This window comes from Sorex araneus, chromosome X (genome assembly GCF_027595985.1).
Source record: "Sorex araneus isolate mSorAra2 chromosome X, mSorAra2.pri, whole genome shotgun sequence".
Lineage (NCBI taxonomy): Eukaryota > Metazoa > Chordata > Mammalia > Eulipotyphla > Soricidae > Sorex > Sorex araneus.
This window is the reverse complement of record NC_073313.1, coordinates 139,308,203-139,322,156: the sequence shown is the minus strand read 5'-3', so window position 1 is coordinate 139,322,156 and position 13,954 is coordinate 139,308,203. Positions and strand designations below refer to the sequence as shown.

The 13,954-nt window shown below is 40.2% G+C and overlaps 1 protein-coding gene across 1 annotated transcript in view; it reads right to left on the bottom strand.

The window, feature by feature from the left end:
• PHKA1 (phosphorylase kinase regulatory subunit alpha 1) overlaps window positions 1-13,954 on the bottom strand; it is a 167,791-nt gene that overhangs the window by 69,644 nt on the left and 84,193 nt on the right. The window contains exons 15-16 of the mRNA XM_055121487.1: window positions 6,529-6,638; window positions 5,281-5,425 (exon numbers count right to left, since the gene is read on the bottom strand). Coding sequence (XP_054977462.1) covers window positions 5,281-5,425; window positions 6,529-6,638 — 255 coding nt within the window. The remainder of the gene's footprint in view (window positions 1-5,280; window positions 5,426-6,528; window positions 6,639-13,954) is intronic.

Below are 13,954 nucleotides of genomic sequence, written 5' to 3'. Positions count from 1 at the left end.
ATGCTGGAGGAAAAGGCAGCTGAGATAGAGAAGGGAACACCTAGTAGAGAATGTTGGGAGGACCCACTCGGGTTGAAACCTGCGTGCCAAAAGCAGACTATAGACCAAACATGATGGCCACTCAATACCTCTATTGCAAATTACAACATCCAATAGGAGAGAGAACAAAAGGGAATGCCCTGCCACAGAGGCAGGGTGGGGTGGTGGGGTTGGGGTGGGGGTGGTGGGAGGGATACTGGGATCATTGGTGGAGGAGAATGGGCACTGGTGGAGGGATGTAAACGAAATGCAAACATGAAAGTTCATAAGTTTGTAACTGTACCTCACGGTGATTCACTTATAAAATATTTTTTAAAAGATTGACATAAAAAGGAAGCCCTTAAGACTCACATTTGATTTTTCTTTTCTGCAGTGGAAGTGACTTTTTATGGAAAGCCTGGGCCGAGGTTAGAACTGACTTCCCTTTTCCTTCAAAGAGCAATTCCTTGCTCCAGCGTGAGTCGATGGCTCCCTCATAACCCACGTCAAAGGGACACATTACCACACCACAGAGAGCATGAGGACTCCAAGTGCAGCTTGACAGCTGTTTCACGGGGCTGGTAAGGTGTTAGTGTCCATGCCACTCATAGCAGACTTTAGTAGAACAAGCTGATGCCAGGCATTTCCCTGTATATCCAAGATGGGTCAAGCAGAGAGGTGGAAGTACCCTTTCCTTGTGGTTACCTCCTTCACTCCCTATTTCACTCATCAGCTGCACATATAATTGGTGAGCCACTCAGGAGAAAAGAGAAGTACCTGTAGGAGAAAATGTTCAGAGGGAAGGTAACACACTGAAAATCTCCTGTGCAAGCACACTCTCTTAGAGAATATCTCTGTTGCTTGGTCATAAAACAAATTTTAATTTTATTTCAATTTCATTGCCAAACCACTGTTCTGAAGAGCTTTCTCTCCCATCTTGGTGCCATTTCCTCCAGCTTCTCTCTTAGTTAAGGAGAAGAGTTTTGGGATCTCTACGTAGGAAAAGGAATGCTAAAGAGGCCATGATACTGTACCTAGGCAAAATGAATGAATATAGGCCATTAGTCAGTGAGTCAGAACTGTTTTCTCTCCCAGGCCTAAAGAAGACAAGGTCTTGCAAACCCAAGATCCTAGGTTAGGCCTGGCATATAATCACCTTCATACCCAGTGCCAGGATGGAACAAGAGACATCTAGAACCCTAAGCACAGAGGTCCTTGAAAGATCAACACTCAGTCCAATGACTACTGCATCTTTTAAGGTTTCCCACCAGGGTTTGGGGTGGTGTTCCTCAATGCAACCCTTAGTGATCTCCTGCTATGGAATTGGATGCCATCCCTCATTCCAATATGGGAGGCACACCCAGCAGTGCTCAGGGCTCACTCACAGCTCTTTGTTCAGGAATCACTCCTAGCACTTCTTGGTGGACCACATGTGATGCCAGGATCAAACTTCGGTCAACTTCGTTCATGGTAAGTCCCTTACTCATTGTACTCTCTGGCCCCTCCTGCAAACATTTTAGAGATGAAAATGCCCCTCGCTTCAAGTAATACAGTCTAATTGTTGCACTCTCGAAGAAAAGGGACAGATTATGGTAACCTCACAGGCCTACTCAGATGAAATGTACACAGCAGACCCTTATAATTACCCTGTAGGTTTAACTGCCAGTTTGGTTTTAGGAGCAAATTTGTACTTGAGAAGGGCTATAGGACAGTGTAAGAGTCATGATTCTTGACATGACTTCTTCACCTAATTGTTCAGCCCCTTCATAGTTCCCCAATGTAAGAAAGGTAAAGTTTTAATAACCTCTTATTTCATGAATCAAGGAGAAACCTTCAAAAGTCAGCTAAGAAACCCCCAAACTCCTCTAATCCAACTTGCTGAGATTGAGTCTAGTGTATTTAACAACCAAGGTCAAGATGAGAAAGTTGCGAGTTCAAAGAAAATGAGAACAAGCGACTGGTCCAGATATTTTGGAAAACAATATGGACACTATTTAAAAAAAATTATTGAGTTTCCATTTGACTCACCAACACCACTTCTTGGAATACACCCCAAGGGTCCCCCCAAAATGGAGAAAACACATCTGCACCCCTATGTTCCTTGTAGCATTAGCCACAATAGCCAAAACCTGTAAACAACTCAAATGTCTAAGAATAGAGGACTGGATAAAGAAACCACGGAATATATACACAATGGAATATTATCTGGCCATAGGAAAAAATAAAGTCGTGCAATTTGCTGTTACTTGAAGGGACCTGGAAAGCATCAGACTGAGTGAAGTCAGTCAGAGGGAGACAAATTGAGACAGAATGATCGCTCTCATGTGCAGAGTATAAGGAAACATAATGGGGAAATAATTAATGCCTAATGACAATGGAAACGAACATCAAAACTAGTAGTCAGCAGGAAAAATATCACCTGAGGGGGCTGGGAGATAGGACAGGGATGAAGCAACAACCATAGTGGAGGGAACATCAACTGGGAGGAGGAGTTGGTACTGACAGGTGGTAAAGTGTTACGATGTTATGTATGAAGCCCTACCAGCAACAGTACTGTAAAGCACAATGTAAAATATCTTATGTTTTTAAACAGTGCTTTTTGTAGAGACACACTGGTGGGTGGGAGGGAAGTGGGGGGGAGGGGGTAAGTTGGTAGATAGAATTGGGCACTGGTGAAGGGACTGGTGTTGAAAACAATGGGTGCCTGAAACCAATCATGAAGAATTTTGTAATTTCATGGTGACTAATGAAAATAAAGAAAATGGAAATGAGAACAAACTCAGTTGATACCTGGTGCTGTCGGAAACAACCTGAAACCTAAACAGAATCCTCACAGAGGCATACAGCCAACAAAGAAATTGATCCAGAATGACCACTCTGAAGTATATTTCAGCTGCATAAAAACAGGACTCTAGAAATAAGAATGTCCAGATCTGCAAGCACTACCTGGGTTCTTTCGAAATTACAAAAGAAAAGGATATTGGAGAAGGGACTGCCCCTAACCTCAGTGAGGGATGTGGTCAGCTCCTTCTCTTGAGACCCAAGTGAAAGAAAACTGAAGAGGTCAGAGGAGGTCACTGCTATTTTTGCTCCAACCTGGTAATTACAACAGCCGAGTCTCAGATTAGTTTTGACATAGTAGGTAGGAATATTTATTTTAGTAGATACTAGAACTACCTACTTTGACCTTAGCCAATCTTCAGGATTCCTCTCTGCCAACTCATGTGAAATAATGAGGGTAGATGAGGTACCCAGGCAGAGAAATTTACTCAACCCACTGAGTTGCAGTTATCAGGGCATTCTCTTTGCTTACTCCTTTCTAGTTCCTCCAGCCTGCTCACCACCTTTACTAAGGAGAGACACGATGCATAGGTTAGGAAATTCTTTCCAATTCTTCCCATCAAAAAGTCTTAATCGTAGGTCGGGATACTCTCGGTAGGTCTTATGACAGGGTCTCAGATCTCCCTCCTGAGATTAAAGATGCCGCAAATTCTGTGATATGGGGTCAGAGAAAACCTGGGTGTACTCTAAAAGCCACCGTAGTGAGGATCTATCACCATGAGAATGGCATTCTCAAACTCAGGTGCCTCAAAATAAGAAGAAACTGTGGGCCTTCTCTAGAAAAAAAAGGCTTCTGTAGACTTTGGATGCCTTACAGTGGAATTACTACTAAAACTTCTTATTTATGAGATATTAAAGGCAACTGACTTTGAACACCTAGATCTGCCAACTGACAGTTCAAAACTTCAACAACCGTTTACTTTCAACTTCATTTTTGGCCATACTTAACACAGAATGATTTTTCCTTGTATGTAGAGGGAAAGCAAGTAGTAACACTAGGTCTGATGGTCAAAAATCTGGGGGGAACTCATAGACTTGTCCAGTTATCTAAACATCTCAGTTATCTAAATATCTCAGTTATGTAAACGTCTTGACAGCATAGCTCATAGTTAGCCCAGGTGCCTCCAAGCAGTGGCACCAACCGCTCTAGTGGCAGAGAAGTCTACAGAACTTACTCTAGAATAACCCCTAGAAGTCCAAACTCCCCACCAAGGTCACAGTGAGCTAGAAATAAAATGCCTTCAATGGCTGGCAAGTAGGAGACTAGAATAGTACCAGGATTCATAAAATCCTACTCTTAGATTCACAGAAGTGACTCAGGATTTGTCAGACCAAATCCAGCAAATCTTATTCCCTTTCTTGAGGAAACCTGCAAACACACAGATCATACATGCATACAGATGACTTAACAAGTGAATCCTTTTTGTTTTTCTTTTTGGGTCACACCCGGCAACGCATAAGGGTTACTAAGGAATTACTCTCGGCAGTGATCAGGGGACCATATGGGATGCTGGGAATCGAACCCAGGTCAGATGCATGCAAGACAAATGCCCTACCTACTGTGCTATCACTCCAGCCCCACAAGTGAATTCTATCACTGTATCAGTGTCATCCCATTGCTCATCAATTTGCTCGAGCGGGCGCCAGTAATGTCTCCATTCATCCCTGTTGTGTGCTAGTGTAGCCTGATGGCATATTGGGTGCTCTTTAAGGGTCAGGGGAATGAGGACCATCGTTGTTACCATTTTTGGCATATCAAGTACATCACAGGTAGCTTGCCAGGCTCTGCCGTGTGGGCGGGATACTCTCGGTAGCTTTCCGGACTCTCCGACAGGGACGGAGGCTTTTGGGGAGACCTCCAGTCGCCTTTACAGGTGTTCCCAGTCTAATGAATGTAAGCTTTTGGTTGACTAGCATGTTGTAAGGATCTGCACACTGACAAACATGTACATGCCTGCGAGATTTTATGACTACAGTTAGATAAGCCTTGGAAGAAGTCTGGCAACTTATCTATAAAATGTTGGTACTCCACTGGAGTAAGACAAATGCGAATATAATGTCTTGAAAATAAAGTCAGTTAATGAAGTTTTTGCAATATGACCCAGAAAAACTTTATCTGAAGTAGTGCCTACCAAGTTATTAAATTTAAAAACAATTGAAGGTTCTAAAATAGCTAAAATATGCTGATGTATTGGTTTATTACATGATTATTATTAAAACACAATTTAATACCATTATTTCATCTGGATTACTTACCCCCATTTGTTTCAAATGCTCAGAAAACTGACTTGCACAAAATAGGAGCTAATAAGTAATGAAAGAACAAATGTTAAGAAGTATCTCTTCAGTGGTTCTATGATTTTGAAGGGCTAAACATGACTTATTCCAAAAACTTATTCGCATTGCCTTATCTAGCCTTACCAAGCATGGTGTGTGAGATGGGAAAGGTAATGGTAGGCTGGCCTGTCATCCTCCAGCGGCTACAAAGGTAGGAGAGGTCAGTTCTAAGCATTTCCACTATCATCTTATTGTCCAGAGCCAGGTAGAACTGTTGCTGGTCTATAAACTGAGAAAAAGAAAAATAGCACAGAAAAATTTAACCTCACAGTTATCAGAAATATTTTTACTCATAAACAAGTGATATAAAATATCTCACAAATTAATGCCTAATTCTTTCCAAAGTATCTGCTGGTCTAATGGTAGACGTAATAATGTTCACATTTTTTTACAATCAAAAAGTGTTTTCACATACTATATTTATTCAGTACTGTAACAAACCAGTGAGGGTTATTCTTCTTTTAACAGGTAAAGAAAATAAGATCAAGAGGCACTAAGTTGATTGGTAAAGTCACATGTCTAGCAAATGGAGAAGTCATAAATAGAATTTCTGATCAATTACCTTATCATCTACACATCAGCTACACTAGTGCAGTTGAAAACCATTTTTCTTTTCAGAAAATAGATCCACCTCATATATACATATAATCAGACTTTCTATTGTAATGTGGCTAACAACAGGTTAACAATGTGTATTATCATGGCAAAAACAGAACCAACATTTTTGTTTAGAAGAGGATACCAAACCTCTCTAGGCAGGCAAAAAGGGTTTCCACCTCAAAATTATTAATCTATGAATAAAAGACTATATTTTATGTATAAACAAGTAGATTTATTTGTAACTTTTAAAAGAAAGCAGTCATTTTTTTTAAGTACTTATGACATTTGTTTTGTTTTGTTTATTGTTTGTTTGGGAGCCACACCCAGAAATGCTAAGGGATTACTCCTGAAGTTGCACTCAGGAATTACTCCTGGTGATGCTCAGAGGACAAATGGGATGTTAGCAATTAAACCCGGGTAGGCCTGCATGCAAGGCAAAGCCCTACCCGCTGTACTATTGCTCTGCCCATAAAGTACTTCAACATTTGTGAAATTCCTAGTCAATATTTTCATCATTCAGATGTATACTTGGTAGCCACAATCACTTGGCATAGCTAGGTCTTCATTGTAAGTTTAACTGAACCCAACTCAACAAGTATTTACTGAATAACTTAATATATGTAAAGTCTCCGGGACTATTACATTTATTCCTACTTTAGAAAATGTTTTATTTCGTAGTGTTTTTCCTTTACTTCTATCCATTCCAATGAAATTAAAGCTGACATCACTCACCTGTGGAGTGAAGGTAAAGATCGTTTTCCGAATGTCGTAGAGTTTTGAAGTTCCAAGGACTCCCATGTGTCTATATGGTCGACCACTGAGTTTCATTCTACTGTTGCATCCTAAAAGAGAATTGATGAACAGACAAGATATCTTAGACAACAAATCAAATTAGCAAACATTGGAGAAAGGGGTTGGGTCCTACAGGGCTCAGGGCTCACTCCAAAATCTGTGCCAGGAATCACTTCTGGAAGTACTTAGGGGATGATAGGCAGTTCCAGGGATTCAAATAGAGTCAGCAGCATTCAAAGCAAGACCATTACTACTTATTAAACTTATACTGGAACTCCACTCCCTCTATTTGGCTTCTTTGTTTATTTTGTCAAAATACACATAACATAAAGTAACATAAAATTCTTGATTCAGACCATTTGATGTGGGCACACCTGGTGGTGTTCAAGGCATACTTCTCTCTGTGCTTAAGGGTCACTCTTGGAGGTGCTTGGGTGCTGGAAATCATACTGGGTTCAGCTGCATGCAAGGCAAGCACTTTATCCCCGTTCTGTCACTCCAGCGCCTCAAACCATTTTTAATAATTAAGTAATATAAAGTGCACTCACATTATTATATGGCTATCAGAATTTTTCATATCCCCAGATACTAACTTTCATGCCCTGCCTCTCATCAACCTTTGCAATCACAATTCTACTTTGTGTCTCTATGATATTGATTACACTGAATACTTCATATATGTGGGATAATACAATATATCTCCTTCAGTGACTGTCTTAAAATTGCACTTTGCATAATGTCTTCAAGATTCACCTATTTTGTGTCATAATTCTATTCTTTCTAAAGGCTGAAAAATATTACATTGCATATACATGCTGAAATTTCCTTACTTTTTATTCACCTATAGACATTAAGGCACCCTAATATAAATAAAAGTTTATGTATATTAATATATTTTGATTACATAAAAATTTAATTGGGCTGGAGCGAAAAGTTTCTTTAACAAGTGGTGCTGGCAAAACTGGACAGCTACATGCAAAAAATGGACTCAGATCTCTATCTAACGCCATGCACAAAAGTCAGATCAAAATGGATTAAAGACCTCAGCATCAAACCCAAATCCATAAGGTACATGGAAGAAAATGTGGGCAAAACCCAACACAATATTGAAGCTGAAGGTATCTTCAAAGGTAAAATGCCACTAAAAAAGCAAGTGGAAGCAAAGATAAACAAATGGAAATACATGTTCCCACAAACAAATCTATCAGAATCAAGCAACATGCCGCAGAGATGCCTCCAGACCCCAAAGCCGCTATCCGGTTAAAAAACTAAATTAACCTCAGCTGTGTTACTGTATCTAAAATTTTAGAATTCCTCAAATATGCCGTGCAACATCTCATACTCCACACACTAATGTACAAGGGCTTTAATGGCTCCAGGATGAAATTCAACAATCTTCACACACTTTTCTCTAAGGAAACATTTTTGGATCATTTTATGTAGGATAACATTGGTTTGTCCCTCCTCCCCTGCCACAAGGAGTTTAGATTTAAGTGCTCTGGAGACACTCCCATTCCTTTGTTTATCTGTAAACTCTTCTCTGCAACCTCCTTCCCAAACAGTTAATCACCTTTTCCCTAATCAGATTCTGTTATCTTATAAGATCAGATCCTTCTAAGGACTCTGAACTTGTACTGTAAGTTAGTGTCTTTTGCATAGTTTACCTTAAAGCAATGTCCTTTCTGTATGGACACAGGAAGACAGTTAATATTATGCTTGTAACTTGGGAGTTGATTGACTCCAATAATATTTACTCCTGGGCATCTGCTTTCTCGACGCAGCTGCCCTTAGTTCTGGCACCCCAAAGGCAGTGTCCCGATGAGGGACGGAATAGACCCAGGGCAAGCTGTGAGCTACCCTGGCATCGAAATGGGCCAGGCCAAAGTGCCACAATACTCAACTGTAAGTTGACCTGGCCTGAGGACTGTGGTCTGGAGTATATAGTGAATGTCCTCAGGAAGAACCAAACTTTAAGGTTATCTCTCTTACTGTGCTCATACAAAATGACATTTCTAGAAATATTAGAAGTAGATTTGCTATAACTATTTAAGCAGATTACTAGCTCACACCCTGACACACCCTTGTTTGGAATCACACCCTTGAGTGGATCTCCTTAGATGAAATTTCCTTAGATGAGATTTTGTTAATCTCCTCAAGAAATGGTTTTACCCTTCTTTGTTGATTTGTTAATGTTCAACTCACCTATGTGTCACCACCCTATGTAATTTGCTATATAAACTAAGACTGGGGCACTGAGAGGAGAGAAGAAGAGGACAGGGGAGACAGAAGAAGAAGACAAGGCAGACAGAGGAAGAAGAGAGAAGAGAGAGAAGAAGACGACAAGGGAGACAGAAGAAGACAGAAGAGACAGAGAAAGAAGACAGGGAGACAGAGGAAGAAGACAGACGAAACAGAAGAAGACGATACAAGAGAAGACACAGAAGACACACGGGAAGACACAGAAGCGAAGGAGACAACACAGACAGAAGAAGACACAGAAACAGAGACAGAGCGGTTGGAAGAGACCAGAGGAGAGACTACAGAGACAGAGACAGAGAGACAGACAGAAGCAGGGGAGACACCAAAGCAGAGCTCAAAGCAAAAGAAGTGAGAGTGAGCAGGGGCAAGAGAGAGAAGCAGAATGGGAACGGAGATTGGAATAAACTGCAACTGAGACCAACCAGCCTGACCCTCGTTCCTCCTTTCGCCTGCCTCATTATCGCTATCAACCTCCCCAGGGTGGGGGAAGTGGCGTGAGACTACCAAACATGGGCAGCAGGAGAGATAGAGGGCCCCGTGGCCCCCTGCCTACTTTTGTGTGTTCACACAACAAAGCATAATATTAATTGTCTTCCTGTGTCCATACAGAAAGGCCATTGCTCTAAGGTAAACTATGTTCCCTGTGGCAAGGCTGAAAGGACAAACCCAATATTATCCTACAATAACAAATGCACCAAGAAAAAAAAGAGGAAATAGAAGAGAGATGGAAAAACTAAAGAGAACACAGGGAAATTATTGACAATGCTAACAGGAACAATTTTAGAATCATAAGAACCCCGAAAGGAGAAGAGGGAAAGATGAAAGATTAGTTGAAAATCCTGCCATACTGATTCCAGACTAAATCTCCTGAAGATGCACACCAAGCTGCTAAAATTTATGGAATCATTTATGTAGTCCCCACAACTGAAAATGCCAGGGTGCCCTTGGGAGGTGGACAGAAGAAACATCCACCCAGCCGAAGCTCCAACTGCCACAACAATACCCCAGAACTGCAGCATGTCAAGGGCTTAACCCCCCCACTTCACAAATATTTCTACAGAGACACGATTCTGTGAATAATTTCAAGTTCCCAATGCCAAGGCTGAGAACTCTGGTGACTTTTGGAGTCCCTCAACCTGCAATAATTCCGAGAGCCCTGACAGCCACACCCACCTCCCACAGCTGCCACCTTTTTGACTAATTAGCCCCGGCCCTAAATCTTAAAGTCTCTGGACCATACAGCCACATATGTGGCTGCATAACACCTCCTAAAGCAACAGCTTAATGAATTCCTAGAAAACAACTTAACAGCACTACCATCAGATATAACAATTTTCACATAAATTGATTTTTTATATTAAAAAGAGTAGTTGAGGGGCTGGAGCAATAGCACGGCAGGTTGGGCGTTTGCCTTGCACGCAGCCGACCCAGGTTCGATTCCCAGCATCCCATATGGTCCCCTGAGCACCACCAGGGGTAATTCCTGAGTGCAGAGCCAGGAATAGCCCCTGTGCATTGCCGGGTGTGACCCAAAAAGAAAAAAAAAAGAGTAGTTGAAGATATAATTGGAGGAAACTTCCCCAAGCTGAGAGCAAGAAACAGAGTAAGCACAGATACAAGATGTTCAAAGAGTACCAACCAGAGTAAACACAAACAAAACTACACCAAGACATTGTAATCAAAATGGCAAGAGCCAAATACAGAGAAACTTCTGATGGTCACAAGATAGAAGCTAAAGCTTACATACAAGGGACAACACATCTGATTCAGAGTATATTTCTCTAGCAAAACTCTATAAGCAAGGAAAGAATTGAACAACATATACAAAGTATTGAACGAGAAGAACTTCCAACCAATTCCCTCTACTCCACAAGACTGTCGCTAAGAATGGAAAAAAAATAAAACATCCTCAAACAAATAGCAGTTGAGGACATACTGGGAATATAACCACGTCCTGACAAGGAGAAAGAAAGGCTATATATAAAAAGGAAATATCTGAAGCTAAAGGCATTTTCAAAGATGAAACACCACTAACCACTTTAAGTCGAAAGAAATACAAACAAATGGAGCTACATTAAACTAAGAAGCTTCTGCACCCCAAAAGAAACAGTGACCAAAATACAGAAAGAGCCCAAGGAATGGGAAAATTATTTACCCAATATCCATAAGATAGTGGCTTAATATCCAGACTATACAAGACACTGGTAGAACTTTATAAGAAAAAACCTCCAACCCCATCAAAAAATGGGAGAAGAAATGAACAGAAATTTCCTCCAAAAAACATTCCAATGGCCAAAACGGGACAAGAAAAAATTGCTCTACATAGCTAATTAACAGGGAGATGCAAATCAAAACAACAAGGAGGTATCGTCTTACACCACAGTAACTGGCACACATCAAAAAGAAAAAGAACAACTAGTGCTGGCACAGATTCGGGAAGAAAGGGACTCTCATTCATTGTGGTAGGAATCCTGACTTGGTCCAGCCTTTTTGGAAAACAATATAGACATTCCTCCAAAAACTAGAAATTGAGCTCCCATATGATCCAGCAATGCCACTTCTGGGAATATATCATGGAGATGCAAAGAAACACAGTAAAATGACATGAGCACTTGTATATTTATTGCAGCACTGTTCACAATAACCAGAATGTGGAAAAAACCGAAGTGCCCAAGAGCAGATGACTGGTTAAAGAAACTTTGGTACATCTACACAATGGAATACTATACAGCTGTTAGAAAAGTTAAAATCGTGAAATTTGCATGTAAGTGGATGGACAAGGAAAGTATCATGCTAAGTGAAATGAGTCAGAAAGACAGGGACAGAATGACTGCACTCATTTGTGGAATATAATCGTTGGGAAAGACGAGTAAGGAGAGGCTGCTAAAATCTCAGGGCTGGGGCAAATGGAGATGTAACTGGCGCTCACTCGAGTAAATTGATGAACAACAGGATGACAGTGATACAGTGAAAGTAACATAATATGAGACTAACACCTAATAACAGTAGAGATAAGGGCCGAGAGAACCGCTGCATGGTTTGGAAGCCAGCTTCATGTCCTGGGAAAAGGCAGTTGGGATGGAGAAGTGACCACTAAGTAAAGGATGGTTGGAGGGGTTGCTCGGGATGGGAGATGCTTGCTGAAACTAGACTAAGGACCGACCACATTGGCCTCTTAATATCTGAATTGCAAACCATAATGCCCAAAAGTAGAGAGAGAGTAAGAAGGAATGTATCTGCCACAGAGGCAGGGGATGGAATAGGGTGGGGGTGGCGGGAGGGATACTGGGAACATTGGTGTTGGAAAATGTGTACAAATTATACAATCTAATGGCAGGCATAAAAATGCATCGACAGCCATCCTGATTTTTGATTCAAACTAAATAGCATTCAAACAAAGATGGGTGTGGACATTACACACTACTTAAGGGATCAATAGATCATGAGGACTTAACTCTAATTAACATTTAATGTACCGAATGAAAGGACATCAAATTTTACAAAGCAACTGCAGAGACCTAAGAAATACACTGGCGGCAACACAATAGTGGTGGAAGGCTTCAATACATCACTTTCTCATTGGACACATTTAGTAAGCTAAATATTAACAAAGAGGCAAGAGCTCTAAATGAGGAACAGAAAAAAAACAGGTCTAATAGACATATTCAGGATTACACCTCCCAGAATACTGAATATACATTTTCCCCTAGAGTATACAGGACATTCTCCAGAACAGACTGCATTCTGGGACACAATTTGAACACTCATAAAATAACAAAATTAAAAATCATACCAAATATGTTCTCAGACTACAAAGCTACAAAAATAGAAATCAACCATAAAAAGAAAGTGACAAAAAGAGTATACCTGGAAACAAAACAATATAGTGCAAAATAACAAGTTAATCAAAGAAAAAAATCAAGGAGATTACTTGAAATAAATGAGAATTAAGACACATAGTACCAGAAACAATGGGACAAAACAAAAGCAATTCTACTGAGAAATTTAGTAAATTCAAGTGCACAGAGGAAGAAAAATGTACTCAAATCAATGAGCTAAAGTGTCCAACAGAGAAATTAGAAAAAGAATAACAAATGTATATCAAAGCATATCGAAGGAAGGAGGTAATAAAAACTACATCAAAATCAATGGTACAGAAAAGTAGAAAACAATACAAGGGTCAATGAAAATGAGACCAGGAGTTGGTTGTTGAAGAGTTAAAGATTAAAGATTAAACTCTTAGCTAGACTCACTAAGAAGAGAGAAAATCAAAATGGTAACAGATACAACAGGGTAGAAATTACACCTCACACTTCAGAAATACCAAAAATCCTGAGATTATTATGAACAACTTTACGCCAACAAGTTCAAGAAGTGAAAAGAAATGAATGTTACTAGAATCACATGAACACCCAAGACGGAACCAAGAAGAAACAGAAAACCTGGACAGACCAAACTCAAGTAAAGAAATTGAAACCATAACTAAAAATATCCACAAGAACAAAAGCCCAGGTCCAGATGGAGTAGCTCGTAAGTTCTACCAAAACATCAAAGAAGATTTAGTGCTTACCCTCTTCAAACCCTATCAAAATACTGAGAAAACAGGAATACTCCCTAACAGCTTCTATGAATCCAACATCATACTGCTGCCTAAAGCAGACACTACAAAAAAAATTATAATTATAGACAAATATCACTTATGAACATAGACACAATTGTGAAACAAACCTAGCAATGTATCAAAAGAATTATACACCATGTTCAAGTGGGGCTCATACCAGGGATGCATGGATGGCTTAATACACACAATGAATGTAATATACCACATCAATAAAAAGAAAAAGAAAAATGTGGTCATATCAATCTACATATTTGATATAGATTTTGACAAGGTCCAGCACTCATTCATGATAAAACCTTCCAAAAAAGGAGAAAATAAGGAACATACCTCAAGATATAGAACAGTCATCTACAATAAACCCAAAGCCAATATCATATTGCACGGTGAAAAGCTGAAAGCCTTTCTTTCTCCTGAGATCAATCACAAAGCAATGATGTCCACTGTCATCACTCTTAAACAACAGTTTTGGAAGTCTTCACCACAGCA